The following is a 19,510-nucleotide window of genomic DNA, read 5'->3' on the forward strand; positions in this document are numbered from 1 at the left end:
TGAACGTGTGATCAACGATTAGGGAGCCAGGAATTGTTGCTTCTCTTAATAGTCAGGAGCAGCTTCCTCTCTGAGCAGATCCTCTTCTAGGAGAGGGGGACAACTTTCTGACTGTACCCTTGTTCTGTGTATTTGAGCACTGTTATTACCCCCTGCTCTCTGTGTCTGAAAGGTGACACGAGGCAGCATTATTTCACTGGAGGGTGCACTGGGAAGATCATTAGTGAGCCAGATTTGACCACGCTTGTTTCTGGTGTGTGCACTTACTGCACATCTTGATGCTAACTGGTCTGAAGAAAGCTTCAGAAGAGCTTGCTGGTAGGCTCCAGTATTAACTTCTGCCTGGAACTTGGATTTTCATCGGTGTGAGCAGCTTTGTAATTCAAGCTCTATGCCTGATGAAGAAGCTACGCCACAAGAGGCTGCCTGCCTGATCAGCCCTGACTGCATCAGTCATACTCTTTTTCTCTTGATCAGGGACCAAGAGAAGGGCTGAATCTGAGGAAGGGCTGAGCTGCCAAATGCTTATGGTGCCTTTGCAGCTGGGGTGGTTAGCAGGTCAGCTTTTGGGGGGCCCCAGCACAAACGGGTCCTGAGGGGCAGATGCATTTCTGTTGTGAGGTGCAGGGAAGTCCTCCTGAGTTCAGTGGAAGCCAGATGTGCCATGGCATCAGTTTCTTGCTTATGGGAAAGGATAAAGACTTAACACTTCCAAATGTTTTCAGTATTATTGTTGAAATGACATCTGCTTTACCTGCTTTTTTTGAGCACTTGGTTATTCTTCGGATATGTAAGACTAACACATGTTAAACCCAGTCAGTTTTAATGAGACCTTTGCCTGTAGATGGTGTCTCAATGAATCTTGATTATAATGAGAAATGCTTCGGAGAGACAGACATTTTTAATTTGTAAAAATTACAAATTGAAGTACTGTGGATTGACTTGAATCCTGATATCTGTCTAAGCTGATGGGAAAACTTCTATCCTTCTGAAGGAGCTGTGTGTTGGATCCCTATTTTACAGATGTCAGTTCTCCATTGCTTCTCAATGCAGATTTTTGTGGCACCCGTCTCCAGGGTATCGCAATCCTTTTTTAAAGCTGAAATGGGAAGTTAGTCATGAGATCCGTGGTGGTTACAAGCCAGATGATCTTTTTTTTTTTTTTTTTTTCTTACTTTGCAAGTAGGAGGACTGAAGGCAGTTTCTTCAGTATCTTCATTCTTAGTGTGTCATTTCCTCATGCGAAGTGCCGTCTAGTATTCTTGATTTATTTGTGTTTCCAAAATTCTAGAGTCATAAAAGGATTTTTGCATGGTTTAATTTTACATCCATTAAAAAAGCTCTATGTGTTAACATAGCACAGAAATATTCTGTGTAGTCAAGAATAAAAAAGCTCTTGCAGCAGTGTGCATAATTATAGGGCTGCTGTTTAGTCATCAGTCATGATATGTGTGGATTTTTTTGTGAATTCAACATTTATTCTATTTCAGATGTAAAAAAGAATTTACATGAAGAGTGTAGTTTGCTCAGCACAATAGAGCTTGACCCATCTGAATCTGTTAAAAGCTATTATATGAAAGCTAAACACTAATGTCCTGATTGAGGATGTGTTTACAGAATAGTATAGTTCCCTTCAGTGTGGAAAAGTGCTTGGAGGACTGGGCCCTATGTTTTTGCAAAGATATAAATGAGACATCCAGATTTAAATTAAAGAGCTAAATTTTTTGTATTAGTTTTTTTCTGACAGGATAAATGCATCTGGAACAATGGACAAAGGAATATGCCAATTGCCTGTTTGTAATGGGAAAATGGTTTTCTTTTTTAATATATTGCTCCTATTGAACTTCTGCTTTTTTTTTTTTTTCTTAAATCTTCCTCTATGCTGCTGCAAATCAGCCAGAAATAATCAGCAGCTCAGTTGTTGTTTGCCTGCAAATGAGTTGCCAGCATCGTGTAATTCCACTGGCTTGAAATACAGTCTCATCTCCTTTACAGTAATGTGAGCTGAGAAGAGCCAAGTGCAGTGGTTCTCCGTGAGCAGAAGTGTGGGTGGAAGCACTGGTTTTTGTGGCATGCTGCTCTCCATCCTGGTGCTCTTGAATTTGTCATGCCTAAATCTGTGGGTAAGGGATTTTAGAAGAATAGGGAACATCTCTTCAGGGTTAAAGGGTGAGAATCAGAAATTAGTCATGCTTGCATTGGTTCCTTGTATTTATCAGAAACATCTGATAGGGCTTCAGATTTCCATGTCCATTTTGCTGACCAGTGGGAGATTCTGAAGTTGTAGTTACTTCTTCTGCTGAACTAATAGCAGTTTACTTACTGTGGATTACATTTCTGCTCCTTTCCTTCCTCATCACCCCACCCCTTTTGCCTATCTCAGTACAGTGCAGTTTATAACTGATCTTTTGTAAGTGTGCTATGAGGCTTATGAAGAAGAAAGGAGAAGAGCAAAACATGCAGTTGGTCCCATGAGTGACTCATCAAATGCATTTTGAACACCTTAATTCAGAATAATTATATTTATTACTTTCTTGCCTCTCCTTTCATGTAGTGGTCTGCTCTTGATTGTGATGAGTCAATGTAGTGCTGAAGCCCTTGGATTTACTGTGAATAAGGATTTTTCTGAGGAGTTGCAGGATGTGGTCCCTAAAGTGCGACATAACTCCTGAGGACATGTTTTCAGTCTCTGAAACTTGTCCAATCCACTCAGCTCAATACTGCTGTGACCTTTTACATAAGCCTTGTTATTCCTTGGTGTATGTTTGATGTTATATGTACACCAACATGGAGTAAAACGAAAAAGAAAAACAGATTAGAGGGTGTAAAAAGCTGCCAAAAAGCAGAAATCTGAGAACTGAAAAATAAGTCATCTGCATGCCTGAATGCTACCCAGGCATGTGGCTTGACAAGTCTGTTATAATCCTTTGAAGAAAAAGGAACAGAACAAGGGTGATCATCCCTGTCAGATGTTAGAAAAATGTATGTTAGAGGGAGACCTTAACAGCAAAGGACAAAGCGGATGGTAGCAGGAAGGCTTTGTACAGCCTTATCAAGGAGGTTTAATTTCGGTGCATTGGTGAGAAGTGAATACTTTTTCTGCTTCTTTGAAGCAATCATGCTTTCCTTGAATTCTGCGAGATCAACCTGAAAGGTAGTTCCCTATTGTCAATAAAAGATAAGGTCTGTTATCAGTAGAAGATTTCTAAGTGTGCAAGTTGTTGTCCAGTGTTCATGCACCATGATTTGCTTTGCTATCAGGCAGGTGAGTGTCTTGTTTGATGGTATGGTAATGTGAACTGAAAACTGGCTAAGTAGTTTCAAATCCTGCGATGGAATGATAATCACAGCCTTAAGTGGGAAGCGTTTTCTTTCTTACTTCCTTCCCCTCTGTGCTCTAATTATACTCTGGTAGCTGACCGTTTGTATCCTCCAGGCAACAAAACAGAAGCTAGGAGGGCTTGTTTCAACTGAACCCCTTGGTGCAGTAAATTGCCTGGCTCCTGGAGAGCGCTGGCCACTGGCTGCAACAGTGGTCATCCTAAAGACAGGTTCATTTGTGGTCCACATCCATTGGTTTCACTGAACTTTCACCAGGGGTAAATTTAGCCCTCTCGATTGTCCAAGCAACCCCAGGAGTAAAGTGTAAGAATGCCTTTAAGCTTCTTGAGCGATATTGGTGTGCCTGACATAGCTTGAGTTGAACTGTGCTTGTTGCGAGAGCAATGGAAACTTCGAAAGTTCCTTTAATGTTAGCGTGAAACATTAGTAAGAACACGAACTGAAAGATGAAGAGGTAGGAGCTTCCAGGAAAATGAGCTGAGCTTTAATCCACACTTGTGGATGTCGCATCCTTGCCAGAGGCTGGTCTCCTCTTGCTCAGGAGCTGTAATTGCAGTTGCCCTTCTGAGTGACCCATCAAGGGATCTGAAGGAGATACATGAAACTTAAGTGTCATTGGGTCATGGGAGTCACTGTGTTGTTTCAAACACGGTGGCAGAAACTGTGTCCCCACAAGAGGGAAATGTAATTCTTCGCACTCAGTGAGTGGTAGTTCTGGTTTCTCCACAACGTTAAAAAGTCCAGAATAATAATTGGATCCTCAGTTTCGTCACAGAGGAACTTTTCTTTTTTTAAGTGCTCTGCCATCCTGGCCTAGTAATTATACAGAGATGTCAGCTGGAATCGATAATGAAGGCAAAATTTGGGAATAGCAACAAGATGTGTTGCTGGTATTGATCAAAGACTATGGGGCTGGTTTTAAACACTGCTTCTCTCTTTGATCTTTTTTTCCTATTGATTGAACACAGTAGATAAACAACCGTCTGTGTAGTATGAGCATTTATTATGGCTTTTAAGATGACTAAGGACAGCTTTGAATTAAATACAAGAGTTTAAATGATGGTTTTCTAGTAAGTGCTGTCTAAAGACTTCACTTGCAGTGGTGATAGTTTCATTTAAGCATGGTGAAGGAAATCTAAATACAGGCATTCTTTTTCTTTCATATTCAAAAAAGATAAAATACTACAAAATTGATTGCAGGAAAGGCAAAGGCGCTTTTTTTATATATAGTCATGTGTGGGCAAAGGCTGCTTTTTTTTTTTTTTTAGTATGTAGTTATATGTGTAGTGCTCTCAACAAACTGTATTCTCTTGTCTTGGTAGTTTTTGAGAAGTTTGTGTAAATTAGTCAAGTGTCTTAAACTGTGAATACAAATGGAACTACCAGGTACAATCTGGTAGTTCTGCTATCACATCCAATGAAATTAATAGAAAACTTTCCATTGACTTTTTAATGAGTTAGATTGGACCCTGGGCTGTCATTGTTAATGTCTTGGAAAGGTCAGGATCGATTTCCTGGCATCCTTTTTGTCTCTAGGAGGATCTTTACAATTCTGTGGTAGACATAGCAATATTGCTATTTGTCTTCCTTTGTATAATTTAAATTCTTCTACCTACCATCTAAGGCTTCATGAAATAACAGAGGCAAACCGAAAAATACTGCATTTTGGGGAAGTTGCTCATATTGTAAATGCCTAAAAGAGTATTTCTGCAAAATATCAAGCTTTCTCCACCCACCCCTTGTTATTCTGAGTTTTATCCCAATACTGTACTGCTGTTATTTTTTCCTTACTGGGGGGGGGGGGGGGGGGGGGGGAAGACTGTTCCTGCAGATGGAAGCAGCCTGCCACATTGCAGTATAGAGAGCAAGTTGCGCTGCATTTAAAGTTATGCTGTTTCACCGCAGTCTGGTAACACAACCTGCACAGGGATAGCTGCACATCTCCGGGGATCCAAATCTTTGGATTCCTGCCTTTTCAAAACCACCTGAACCCTCTGCAAAGTTTCCACCAAGCAGGCTTGCTTGTCTTGCTGCTAAAAGTTAGTTCCACTAAGTTAGTGCTGTCTATCTACTAAAAGGTTGGTGTTAGTAATCTGTTTTGGAAGCACAGTCGGGCTGCCCTTGCGACGGGCCTGAATGAAGTTGTTTCTCTGGCTTTGCGGGGTAATGTACCATGTGTTTGAAAGCACAGAATTGTCTCGTCCATGTAAACGGCTATTCTTGAAGTACTGCAGTCCTTGCAACAGGAGTATAAAATCCACCCCAAAAAAAGAATGCTTGGGGAGAAGGGAGTGTTGGGAAGAGGACCAGGGAGCTTCATTCACAATGCTGACATTTGAAAAGGATAATCCATGTGCTGGCTGTTCTTTTGAAATGTTTAACCTGCCCTACTTGCCAGTAGAGATGATTTAATTTCACAGATTAATATTTGACTATTTCTTCAGGTGAAGAATTGGTGTCTAGGGTCTCCTGAACTCACTGTCATGCTTTTCTTTATTTTCAGGATACTGGGGTTGGGAAATCAAGCATTGTTTGTCGATTTGTCCAGGACCACTTTGATCACAATATTAGCCCAACTATTGGGTAAGTACCACGCATAATATATTTTTTACTTCTATGTATTTTTTAACTTGCTGCCCTCTGCTGAGCTACTTTCTTTTTCCTTACTTTGGAAGGCTCTGAATACTGTATATAATTTTTTTCTCTGTCTTATCAATCTCATTCAACTCTTTACTCTTCTTTAATGTCATTCAGCTCATGTTGCCTATTTAGAGAGTCTGGACTGCCCCAAACCATGTCTGCTCTGCGCTCCCTGTTCTGGGAATACAGAGATGCCCTAAACTTACAAAATTAAACTAAATTGACAGAGCTGTGCCAGTTCTCCTCCTGGGAATGGTGTTTCTTGAAAGAGCCTCTTTTCTGGGGTGATCTAGAACCACGTTGTATTGACTTGTGTTGTGCATGGCTGTTGACTTCCAGCTCTTCTGTTTCATTTTTCTTCACTCATCTTACACCAAGAGATTCTTAGATGTCTTACTCAGTTGGTAACTCTTTTTGTCTTGTCAAGAGTTTCCCACTTGAGGTTTGTTTTTTGGTCGTAGGACCTTAGGATTAATATCACTTTAGTTCCCACTGGTCCATGAGATATCAAATCTGATCCACGTAGCTTAAAGAACTGAAACCCCACAACCTAAGAGACCATGATCTGCACAATGACCAGGGCACCCCATAACTGAGTAATGGCAGAAGAACCATGGGGAGACCTTAATGTACCTACATTATGTGGCCTGCCAGGCTGGGCTGGAACATGGGCAGTGTCTGTTCCTGTGTGCGGACATACTTTCGTCTAGGTTTAGGATGTGCCACATTATCTGGCCTTTCTCAAAATAGGGAAAACGCAATTTAAACGAAGTATAATTTGTACCTGTTCTTTAAAAACTGTCAAGCTTCCATGTGTCGGACCATTAGAAGCCTGTAGTTGATTTTGATTCCAAAATTTTTTCTTTTAACATCTTAGGGACAAATCTGCCACGTCCAACATTATCTGGAAAATTTTGAAAATTCTTGATCCCTTACAGGAAAGGAAGCTAATATTTAATGTTCACAGAGGAGTAATTTGGGTGGGTAGGGCTGATCTGACTCGTGTGTTAGAGCTGTTTTAAATCGTCTGTGGATTGTTATTGATTGCTCTGTGTTGTCCAGAGGGTTAGACGATATTTTCCAAAGCTCTGCCTTTTGATGCATGAAGGAGTCTCAGCTGGAAGTTGCCCATTGAAGTTCCAGGACGATTTTAGACTCCTGAATATAATTAATAGAGAAAAATGGACAGAGAGAAAGGAAGCATGTAATGAATAACATTACTGACTGAAGGGCACTTGTTTGCAGTGAAGGAATTGATGGGACCTTGAATGGTTATTGACTTTTCAGTCACCATTGGCATTTTTCCCCAAGTAGTTGTTTTTGCTAAATAAATGTCTTCTGTTCAAATAGAAAAATAATTTCTCTCTGTTATCATAATTACGAAAATTAAAGGGATTTTTTTTCCACTTGAAGATTAAAATATGATGGCTAGCTTGCACACAGGTGATAATTACTCTTCTATATACATAAGGTTTTAATTTTTATTCCAAATTGAACAGGTGTTTTAAATATAGAATCCTTGCAATCTACAGTAGGTGCTGTGGCTCTAAAGTTCCTGTTTTTGAAGCTCTAAAGTCTTGCTTAATGCTTTGAGAAGGAGAGTAACAACTGAAAACACACAGCCTGAAAACAACCAGAGAAAATGCTACACATTTTTTGCCTCGATATTTTTATAAGCAATTCACCATTGTTAAATTCAAGCAATTTGCAGATGACTGTAGAGGAGACCTCTGGTATATCATTCTCAGGAAATGTTTTAATCAGTCATATGTCACTCAGTGCTTTTGTAATGACAGTGTATCATATCAAATGCATCTTTATGAGCCAGGAAAAAAGTTACCACAACAGAAATTGTTCAGCAGTGTCCAAGTGGGATGGGAGAAATAAATCTGCCAGAGTTTAGCAGTCTCTTCTACCCAGCTTTCAATTGAAATGCTGTAATATGGAAAAAACCCTATAAATTTGTAACCCTCTTACCTAAAAGAAGAAAAATCATGCTGTGAAAACAGACGAATTTAATTTCCTACAAAAAATACAAGAAGCCATGAAGATTTCTTCACCTGAGATGAGAGGGGGAAGAACTTTTTTCCATTTGTCCACCACATGCATTCCAACAGGTGACTTTTCTGTTCCATGGTAATCCAGTGTTCTGCCTTTAACTGAAAAGTTGCACATTTGTTGCCTGGTATGATGCTGGCTGATGCCTTTTTCTCAAGTCCATGTCAGTGAGATAGAACTAGCTAGCAGCAGAAGCTGCATGTGAGCAGCAGGAGCATTTGTGTTCCTGGGCCCATGCAGAAATGCCCTCTGAACCTTAGAGACTTTTCCCTTCTTTTAAAATACATATATAGGTATATATTTTATCTGAGAAAATGGAGTCTTTCACTTCTGTAGGCATTTTATCAAGGTTTTGGAGTTTCCCATATGCAGTCTAACCCTGCAGAACTGGCTAGGCTCTGTAGGTTACATATTCAGAGTGACTGTCACGTTATAAATTTCTGCTGCTTCCTCCTTTTCAGAGCATCCTTCATGACTAAAACTGTGCCTTGTGGGAATGAGCTTCATAAATTTCTGATCTGGGACACAGCTGGTCAGGAACGGGTGAGTATCACTTTGCAGTATGTCTTTCTTATCCTGCTCTCTTTTAATGTGTTGGCATACTTTTTCTAAACCTTTCATCATCAGAAGACTTTGTAAGCATAAACCTGCTGAATCTTTGCAAAGCTCTGCGAAGCAGGTGGTTGGCAGTCACCAAGTATATAGGTTCCCATTTCACAGGTGAGGAAAATGCAGAGGCAGGCTGACCATACCACTTAGCCTGGCGTGAACTGTCAGCCACTTTCTTCAAGACAGCTTTGGCAGTGCCCATATGGTCTCCAGCTCCCCACTGGTTTCATTGGGTTTACGTGTGGCAGCTTTTGTTGGCATTGGAAAGCACTTGACTTCCAGCACATGGGCTGGCGGGTGGTCTGAGCTTAGGTGGTGACTCCGGGGTTGTCGTGAGTTGGGACATAGAATATGGACACAGGTTGTGTCCGCTGTGACTATTTTGGAAATTAGCACTGGCAACCTGAACCACTTAGGGTTTTCATCTTGATTTCTCAAGTGTGTGAAGTGAATTACTCTAAGTAGCTTTTCCTTTGGATTTTCAAAAAAGCCATAACAGAGTTTGTGGGCATTAGTTCTTGTTGACTATATGTAAACGTGATTGGTCATTTGTTTCTTTTAATAGCCTCGATGTGGTAGCATGTAGTAATATGCTGTAGAACTGTAGAGTTCTCTTAGTATATGCCCACATTTATCTTGAGAAGTTTGAAAGAAATGGAAAAAACCATGCACACATTTTAAAATATCTTCAGACTTTCTTGTGAATTTTTATTGTTCCTGTTCATAGAAAAATGTAGCTATGCTCATGTTAGGTTGAGGTAAAATGAGATGCTTATACAGGCTGTAATGTCAGTCCTGATACATCCCACTGTATTCTCCATACCTTGTATGTGAATTGCGGGCAATGAAGATTTTTGCTGTTAAGTGCAGGAAATGCTTGTGCTTTTATTTACAATGTGCAGCATGATGTAAAGTGGCCCTGGTGAAATCTGTTGACTTTCAGTGATTCAGTATGTTATTTATGATGGGAAAACGGATCTTGAAAAACATATTTGAAGTATAGCATAATTCCTTCCCTTAAGTCTTGTTTGTTCCATTTCTGCATGATCTGGAGCTGATAACTGGCTAATTATTGCAAGAGGTAGCAAAGGTTCAGTGTTCTTTCCCATGGTTTGAGTTTCCTTGCTTATTTTCTCTCTGTCTTCCCTCCAATGCCCCACTCTGCTTGCTTTTTTTTTCCTTTAGCTCTTCAGCACACAAAACTCAGTTCTTGACATTTAGATATAAGTATTAATCTATTCTCTCACATAGTCTTAAGACTCTCAAAGCTTTTTTTTAAAGTAGGTGAATATTAATAAAGCCATATTTACTGAACTAAATGATGCCTCATTTGAGGCAGGAAATCTGTGACTGAGCTCTGACCCTTGGACACAAAATCCATCCTTCCCATCTAGTCCCTTATGTTTCCTCTCAATTTTTTTTAGGCTCATCATTTTTCAAACATCTGCATTCCTTTTTTTTTTGGTGTCCAACAGTGATGAGCAGTGACCACCACAAACCATGTTAAATTTTTCAGAATCTGTTACAGATAAGTTATGTTACAGGTTTTCATGTGTAATCATGAATTATATAACCTCTTTAGGCCGGGGGCCATCTTTTTCTTCTGTGTTTACACAATGTATTCTCAATCCTTCACTAGGACTCCAGGAAACTGGAGTGACACTGTAAACAGAATTGATGCTGAGTCCTAGGTACTGAGGCAGACAAGTTTTCTAAGGTGAGGTCCATACTGTTCCAGGTCATTCTCTGTCCTAGAACATCCCCATTTTACAGCTAAACACATGGGGCTTCTCAGTAGTTTATTCACTTTAATCTGATCTGGGATTCTGGTTATTTTGTCATGTGTTGCTTCTTTTGATCTGCTATTCAAGAACAAATGTCTCCCCCTGCTAATTTCTTTCTTGTTACCCTCTGAACAATAGTAATGACCCAAAGCTTCCAGCCTAACCCAACCTGTGGGCCTATTACTGTTTTTCGTAGTATACTAATAGATGTCTTCCGAGTGGTTTCTGCTTTGAGAGCTGTTGTCCTTCTCATGCTCTTTGTTGATGCTTTATGCTCCACTGCTAAAGTCTGGAAGTTTTGTCTGTTGTCTGCACTGCTGATAGCATTGTTTAGGACTTCCTGCTCTTTCAACATTGCCTTTGTTTGGCTTCATTCTCTTAAACACAAGGCCAAGCATAGGAGTTGGGTGTGCTGTGCTTCCCCAGCTGTGCCAGCTGGTGCTGTGTCTATGTGCTGACATGGAGCCTTCACAGCAGAAGAGCCCTGAGTCAGATTTAACTGAAGCCTCACTTATGCCATGAAAGTTAAGCTCAAACCTTAACCATGGTAGAGCGGGCAGGCAGAAACAGCAGCAGCAGCACTTCCGAGATCCTCGTTCATGAGTTTCTCTGGGCAACAAACTGGGAAACTGCCAGCTTGGAGAGTTTAGAGAAACCACTCTTAAATATCTTAGTTACAAGCCCTTATTTAAGGCATGCCCTGTGAGAACCCATGTGTCTCCTGGCTGCCTTCAGTCACTTGGGAGAAACTGAAAATTCATGTGGCTGTTTCTGAAAAGGAGCCATGTCCTAGGTGCTCGGAGAAGCCAGCTGGAAGCACTCAGTACCCCCTTAAGGCATTAAATTGATATTCAGATAGCCACTTGTAATGTTGCAAGCCTTCAGAAATGCTGGTCATTGCTGGGTTTAAAAGCTTCTAGGAACAGCTGAGTTAGTTGAAGAATCTTAATATACAGACCAACCAGTCAGAGGTTGATCATGGAGAACACATAACTTCAGATTCATATGGATAAGGTACAATATTTCTGTTGTGTCAGGAAACTTGGAATTGTAGGCAGAGTAGAAAAGGAACCAAAATTGCCATTTTGTAGACAGTAAGAAGCAACTATCACTTCTGCAGAATGACAATAACACAGCAAAAACTGGAGATCAAAAACGTTTCAATCGGAGCCTTGGGGGTGAATGCTTAGCTTGCTTCCTGGAGGAGACCCTGGAGAGGGGTACATGGCTCTCCAGCAGCTCTCGCTGTGGGGAATTCACATTGTACTTGATTACAAGAGGAGAAAGCTTCTTTAATCCTTCTATCATGTTCTTCCTTTTCCCTTTTTGGGTAGGGAGAATCTTAAACTGTCAGCACACTTTAGAAAATCCCCCTACTTTTCTGTGCCTAAGTACTGGTCTCTGCGGACCCAGCTGCTTTGTGTTGGTGTGCTATCAGACAAACTCGCTTTATTCTGTTTCTCAGAGTCACTTTCCCTCCACCACACTATTTTTCAAATGTCACTTTTTTTCCCGATCTCACTTTTCCCCCATCAGCTTTAAATTGTTGCTGTGGACTCCAGGATTTAAATGCACGACAATTATGTTACTGTTAGCAAAGGTTCGCTCCCCTAAGAAGTCTCTTCACAAGTTAGTTAATGATGTTTTTATTAGCATATATTTTGGTTCATGGTGCCCTAAGTAGCTTCTAATTGCAGTGCTTTGTCTGAATACCTTGGGTGGCTGCCAGCTTTCCATTTTGCCAGCTGAGGAATATTGTAGCAAATAGTTAGGGAGCCTGAGGGCCCTGTTTCTAGGGCAGGAAAATTTATCTTTGTCCTTTTTAAATTTACTGTGTTGAACTCTGGGATTTTTAATTTTGTTTAATAGAAGGAACCTCAATTACTTGAGCCCAATTTAAACCTTGATAGGAATTACCCTGAGTTGTGGGCTTTTTTTTTTTTTTCTAAACTGCTCCATTTCCAGGAAAAGGCTGACTGATGAGATACCTACAGTGATTTATAGTCCCCTCTTTTCTGAGTGACAGTAGTTGTCCTGCTGATTCAGAGACAGTGTCACAAGGTGGGAGGTGAAAATGCTCCTTGAGGGAAGGACTTATCTTTGCCGAAGTCTTGACTGGGACGTTTCACCTAAACTGATCAATCTAATCACTGAGAGTATGGATGCTTCCTCTGAAACCAGACTGTTCGAATTGAGAGGACTTTACAGCAACTGAATTACTTGCACAGTCAAGACATGGCCTGAATTTTGCTCTACTGTTTTATATAGGTGACTCTGATGACTCTCTGACCCTCAGCTTAGCCCATTGTGGATGTGGTTCCTTGTATGTGGTGTAAGGACCTTCCTGTAGTGAGCTGATGTTTGCATGCTGCAAAGGTCAGCAAGTGATATGGTAGTATGTGCGTTTGTGAGAGCACCAGTGGCATTAGAGCTTGTAAATGAATATGTTACTTTTACTATTTTTAGAGTCAGCGTAAAGCGTGGTAAATCATTTAAGAGATGCACATGGATGTGTTTTTTCTGAAGCTTCAACAGACTTCTACCATGTGTAGTTTGACAGTGAGCTGCAGTATAGGTGTAGTGTCTTTTGCACCCTTTGTTTAATGACTGTAAAACTTCAGAAGGGCTAATCACAGATCACTTCTGTGATGTTGCAAAAATTTGTTTTCTGGTTATTTGAAATATCTTCAAAAGGTTATCAAAAAATGTTGGATTTTTCCTTTTTGCTTTAAGAATTCTTACATATTTGAGAAAAATCTTCATTTATATATATATCTTCTTCAATTTAACTAGCAAAAAAATATCTGTAGGTCGGAGACAGATGGATCTTTCCTGATTTATTCAGCTTGTGAATCCTGAGAACTGGAATCTCAGTCTTCAGGTATGAAGGGAAAACTACTCCAGGTTATGAAATGCTAAATGGTATCTGATAGTGGCTTTCATGCACAACATTTTTCCATTTGCTCTTTGCCAGCTGAGAATGTTAGGAATTTTGTATCCCTCCCTGTGCTGCTGCTTGTGAGAGAAGCTTATGTGTCAGGGTAATCTGTTTGACACTTCTGTTTTTTTGCCTTTGCTTCTCTCCACACCCCAATTTTCTGTTTGGCAGCTGCTGCCTGGAAGATGATAGGAACAAGGTGACGTGTAAATGCCCAGGCTTGGGCAAGTGGAGGCTCCCAAGCTGTGGAATAGGTACTGTTCATGGTGTATGGGCTGCTTCAATGAGCTTGTGCGATGCAGGAGTAGTGGTGGTAACCTCTGGCTCTTCCCTGATCCACAGAAGCAGTTAAGGCAGATCTCCTAAACAGGCTGGTAGTAATGTGTTTCTGCCACTGGTCTACCATGCTTTTCACTGTGAGAACCTCAGTAGATTGGTTTATAGGAACGGGAGCCAAAGTGTCATGAGGAATGTGCTTCAGGTGGGTTTGGGAATGGGTCTGAAGAGGTTTTTGGGGGTGGCATGGCAGGAAGGACCAAGGATGGGAGAAGCAGGACACCCAAAATCACCTGCAAGAGAGGCTGGGAATGGATTATGGAGTGAGGGGACCAAGGTGCGTAAAAGTCCTAGTCTAGCAACATGAGTGTGTATAATAGGAAGAGAAAGGAAGTTGCAGAGCTGTGTCACTGCCCATACATGTAAGTGGCTAGCAGACAGCGAGAAGGTGTGGCTGTACTTCAATAGAACCCAGATAAAGAAAGTGTAAGGATCTCTGACCTTGAGAGGAGCCAGGTGGTTTGATCTTGGCCGCTCAGGTGCAACATACTTAGAGCATCTCTTCAAGAATGGGAATGAAATCTAGTCATATGATTACAGCTGTCAGGAAGCAAATCTTGTGCTGCGGTGCACCTGCCGATGCTTGAAAAGGCAGCATGTGGAAAAATCTTAGCTGAATTTAGCCCTTGACGTGAGAAGGTGCGTAATGCTTGCTGAGCGCTGGTCTGATTCGGCTTACTTTATGCATCCTTACCCTTTTCAGCCATGCTTGTAGGCAAAATTCGAATCCTTTTGTAACAAGATCAAGTGATGTTCTTTATAGTCTAGGATGGTAAAAGCAACCCAATAGAGGAATTGTGGAAGGTTTTGTTGTTGCTTTTGGTTTTATTTTTTTCCTCTTGGCTCTGGAGTTTGGAGGAGACAGCCCTGCTGTGGCAGTAAGCCAGCACTGGGGTGTTAGCACTACAGGATGGTGCAAAGAGCTGCTGACATGAATTACTGTTCCCTGCTGTGCCTGGCAGATTGACTGAATCCAGACTGTCTTCAGTAGCATTTGTCAGCCTCTATATAAATAGGCAAGAGTGGTAGTTTTTTGTATTTATATTTATTTGGCCTTCGTTTTGCTTTCTAAACCAGCATTACATAAGACATGGTTAAAAGACTTTCACTATCACAGCTTGGGCGTGATTTATGTTCCCTTGAATTTGTTCCCTTGAATTTGTTTTTCTTTTCTAAGTATTGCGATATGGTTATTCTGTGGCTTTTTCTTCCCCATTCTGTACTGTTAGTACAAAGGAAATGTGAAAAGCATTACCTACAACCAAATATACCCCTCCATGATGAGATATGCAGGAAACAGAAAGGAAAATACTACTAGAGCTCTTAAATAGGTGGTAAATTTCTTAATGGCTGGTTGGTTCCATTTTTCTGCCCTTTGCAGGGGCAAAGCTTCTGTTGACTTCAGTGAGATGGCCAGATGAGGGGTTGCAGAATCCCAAAATACTCCTGGAATTAACCAGAACCACTCTGGTTATGCTGAACTTGGATTTACACCACCTAAGATTGAATTTGTTCTCTGTGCTGCAGGGCTGTACAGCTGTAAGGTTGGGCAGCTTCTAGTTGGATCCTGAGAGAAAAAGGGGACCTGCTTTCAGAGGAAATTTCATAATGCACATGAGGCTTCACCACTTCTTCCTTAATGGCAGATGATGAACTGCAAGTGCAAAGTGGACGTGTTGGTAGGGGAGCATGAGTATGAAGGTTCTCCGAATCCAGTTAGCATTTCACCAGTACTGATGCAACTGTGTAGGTATGTAGCATGCTGTGTGGCGTTCTCTAAGGAAGAGAGTCTTAAAAGTCTGCATGAAGCTACACAAGTCATTGATTTTGGGTTTTGGTGTGTCTTTGGTAAAATAAGTTTCTTACTTACATTTTGAATGGCCCTTTTGGCCTGAGTGTAGCTGTTGAATTGGGAAATGTACTCCTACTTAACTATTGTGCTGCATGGTTTAGTGACCTCAGCCTCACAAGTTGTTACCAATCCCTAAGGAAGCAGAATGGGCTTAATGAGTGAAGTGCATCAGTATTTGCAAATAGGCAAACTTTTTGTGGATACTGAATGAGAGGCACAGGACTTCTAGATTTCCATAGTAGGTGAGCTGCTAATGATAGAGTACTCATTATACAAAGATGGGAGGTATTCGAGTTCCTAGAGGGTTATGGTGGAAACTGATGGGAAACAGTGGGGGTGAAATTCAGTAGTAAAGCAGCAAGTCCTTGTACCTTTTGACTCCCAACAAAAATATATGCTGTAAAGTTGTGGGTGATTTTTTTGGAAACAGAGGAGGAAGCCACCTGTGAATGTATTTAATGCTTAAAAGATGATTATGTGTGTATGATGCAGCCATGAGAAGTGTGTTACATGTTGGGTAATGTGCAGTTAAGGCTGTTTTACATCTAGAGTTCTGCATTACAAACCTGGTCACCAGCAGTCAGAAAAGATGAACTGAAGCTGGACCCAGGCACAGAGAAAAGCAATTAGACCCTGTTTTTTCCACGTTACCTTATTTTCAGACTGAAAGATCCTGGTTTAGCAGACTGGCAAAGTTAAGACTACGTGACTGCTCTATGTTCATATTTCAGCTGAAGGCAAGCACTGATGCTTGAATTTCAGTAAGTGAAGGTGCCAAGTAAATTACAAGTAATTTAGTAATTAGGAATTCAGAAGTTTATTAATTGTCAAAATAATACAATGCTGTAAAAGTGTCATGGAAAAAACCTCAAAATTATTTTAGGCTGGACCTTCATCAGCTTTTGATTTGAGTTAGCAGTGTGGTTATTTGGGATGGTGGGAGCCAGTAGAAGACTGTTTTGGGTCTGTGTTTCCCCATTAGCCCAAGGCGATGTGAGCTGCTGCTGACTGCAGGTAGGGATGATGTCAGCCAGAGCACTGCTCTTGTGGGGGTGGGTTACAGAGGGGCTGGCTCCCCAGCAAGTTGGGGTTTTGACCTGGGTGTCCTTGTGGCAGAGCCAGGGGTGCCTGCTCGAGCATTTTAGGTGGCCCCTCTTGAGAAGCAGAGCTGTTCTCAAGCCAAAGCTTGAACTGCTCCTGTTTCTCCTAACTTTCTTGGGAATTACTGGATACAGAAATACTGAGCTATAAAATCAAGGTTATAGACATTGTCATTTATAATACAGAAGGAGTCCTGTGAGATTTAATTTTGTGAGATGATTTTTTTGTGTGTTGCTTGTTTTGGGCATCTGTCCCACATTTGGTCCTTGGCAGGTGAAAAATGTGCACATTAGTATTTTGTATCCCTTTAATTAATTTTGCGTGACTCTCTAGGTAATTAGGCCAGGAAAAGGTTCAAGAGGACTCTTCTTTTGAGCACTGATTTAAGAGGAGAAAAAGAAAGAAAAAAGCATCAAATATAATTATTTGCATAATCTTTTTACAAGTATGTTTGTGATATTGGAAAAGCCATGCTCATAAAACACGTTTGTTAAGTCTATTATTAGATCATGAAACTTCCTCAGAGTTACAATTTTTCAACCCCTTTTGATTTATTTGGTGTTGCAAAGAGTCTTTTCCTGTTTTCTTGTGGACAACAGTGATTTCTTATGACGGAGACATAGTATATCATGTTTGTTTATTAGCCTGCACAAAAGAATGATGAAGGGGATTTAATTTTGGTTTTATTTGATATTCTGAACTGCGATAACTGGTATAGTTGTTACTAGTGTAATTTCAGTTGTTATTAAACAGTTTCAAAGTACATTTTTTTTTCTTTTCCTCACAGATCATAGGAAGTTGTGTTAAGATGCATTGTAATCCCATTTTGGTCACTTTGTCCAGTGTAAAATATGAAATCTTGAGTGTCAGGTTTATCCAAATAGGAATATAAACTTACATGCCAGATGAAATCTATCAGTTGATATTTAAAAAGCCCAAATCCTGAAGCTACTTGCCCAGACATGGACAAAATTATTTCTCCTCTTAAAAAGTCTTATAACTAATATATTACTGTAGAGTCATGAAAGAGGAAATAACTATCCTGTCAGCTGAGCAAGTAAATAGCTTCTCAGTAGAGTAGGGAGATCATACTTGTTTGTTAACAACAGCTACTGAACCTGAGTGCCTTTCAAAGGCAGTTGCCTTTCTGAGCCTAGCTCGCTGTGGTCTTGCCCTCCCTCTTTGCAAGCTTGTAAGGAATTGAAATATTTAAATGGATTATTTTGCCTTAAATAGCAGGGGAACTGCATTCCTCCTGCGTGCTGCACCTCTGGTCACTGCTTTTTATGTTTCTTGACACAAGGAGCAGGTCAAGCATGGTTTGACATTGTTTAGCATTTCTGTTACTGAAATGCAATGCACTGTTGAAGTGATTAATCTCCAAAGATATAAATTTTCTTTGTTTCTGCATATTGCCCACACTAATTCAAAATTATTACTGCTTCCGTTATAGGAAGAAAGAGTAAAACTGCCAGTGACAGTAGACTGTACCAGCAGACATGTGCACAAAGTACTGCAAGTGCAGACCTATTTGAGTGTGGTCTAAACTGAGGTGAATCTGGCTTCTAGTGGTCCTGTCCTTCCTCCTTTTCCTTAGCCATGATTTCCCACCCTTTCCTTTTGACTGAGCAAGTCTGGAATTTATCTTATGCACAACAACCTGGCTTTGGAATCCAGCTGAAAGTTAATGCTACCCAAAAACCGGTAGTTTGCATCCTGGTTACAGTCTGCATCTGGTTCTACTTGACCAGGATCCATTGAGGGGGTCTGCTTTTCTGGGTTTTTTTTGGTTGGGTGTTGGTTTTTTTTGGTTTTTTTTGTGTTTTGTTTTGGTTTTTTTTGTGGGGGGGGGGGTTGTTTTTTGGTTGGTTTTTTTTTTCAAATTATGGTTATTTTTACTTTCTGGCCCTAACACTGTCAATATTCTTCAGTGAAACAGCTGTTATAGAAAGTGTTCTTGTCACCTGGTCAAAAGAAAAGGGAGAGAAATTCCCAAGATATTGTACAGGTTCTCAGTGTGCTTTCTGGGCCTGTACTGAAGGAATTTGGAGCATGTGAGTTTAACTACATGGCTCCTGTGAAGTGTGATTACTGTTATCTGAGATGCCTTTGTAAATTCATGAATACCATGTAATCTAGATTAAAACCAAATCAGCATGTGTGTAGAGTATGTTTTTTCCAGACTTTACAGACTGGGAGGAGTGTGCATACACTATGAAAGGTCAGATCTACCCTCTACAATTAAGGTCCCTGATTTTCAGGATACTTTAATGCAACACATGTGTTGATGAGCAAGTCTTGGAAATTCTTGAAGTTTGTAGGAGGTAACTTCTTGCCGCGGGTACTAAGTGAGCCAACTAGGAAAGATGCCCTTCTAGACTTGCTATTTGTGAATAGAGAAGGACTCGTGGGGCATTGTGATAGTAGGTGGCGGCCTTGACCGCAGTGATCATGAAATGGTTGAGTGTAATGAGAAAAAAGGACAGCAGAGTTGCTACTCTGGACTTCAGGAGACCAAACTTCAAACTATTCAGGAAGCTATATAGCAGATTACTGTGGGAAGCTGCTTTTGAGGGTTTAGGAGTCCACATGTGCTGGTCAGTCTTTAAGAACCACCTCTTAGAAGCACAGGAGCAGTCAATACCACTGTGTTGTAAGTGAAGGAAGCGGGGTAGGCCAGCTTGACTGAAAAAGGAACTCCTCATGGAGCTCAACAGAAAAAGGAGTTGTATGATCTCTAGAAGTGAGGTCAGGCTTTGCAGGAAGAATGCAAAGCTGTGGTTCATTTTTGCAGACCAAAGCATAATTAGAGCTGAAACTGGCCAGTGTTGTTTCAGATAACAAGAAGGG

At 40.7% G+C, this 19,510-nt stretch overlaps 1 protein-coding gene across 3 annotated transcripts in view; it reads left to right on the top strand.

Moving 5' to 3' along the window:
* The window catches only part of RAB31 (RAB31, member RAS oncogene family), a 67,181-nt gene that overhangs the window by 22,020 nt on the left and 25,651 nt on the right, over positions 1-19,510 (top strand). For all 3 annotated transcript variants that reach the window (XM_074899228.1, XM_074899226.1, XM_074899227.1), the window contains exons 2-3: positions 5,846-5,925; positions 8,502-8,583. In XM_074899228.1, coding sequence (XP_074755329.1) covers positions 5,846-5,925; positions 8,502-8,583 — 162 coding nt within the window. The remainder of the gene's footprint in view (positions 1-5,845; positions 5,926-8,501; positions 8,584-19,510) is intronic.

This window comes from Athene noctua, chromosome 2 (genome assembly GCF_965140245.1).
Source record: "Athene noctua chromosome 2, bAthNoc1.hap1.1, whole genome shotgun sequence".
NCBI classification, from domain to species: Eukaryota; Metazoa; Chordata; class Aves; order Strigiformes; family Strigidae; genus Athene; species Athene noctua.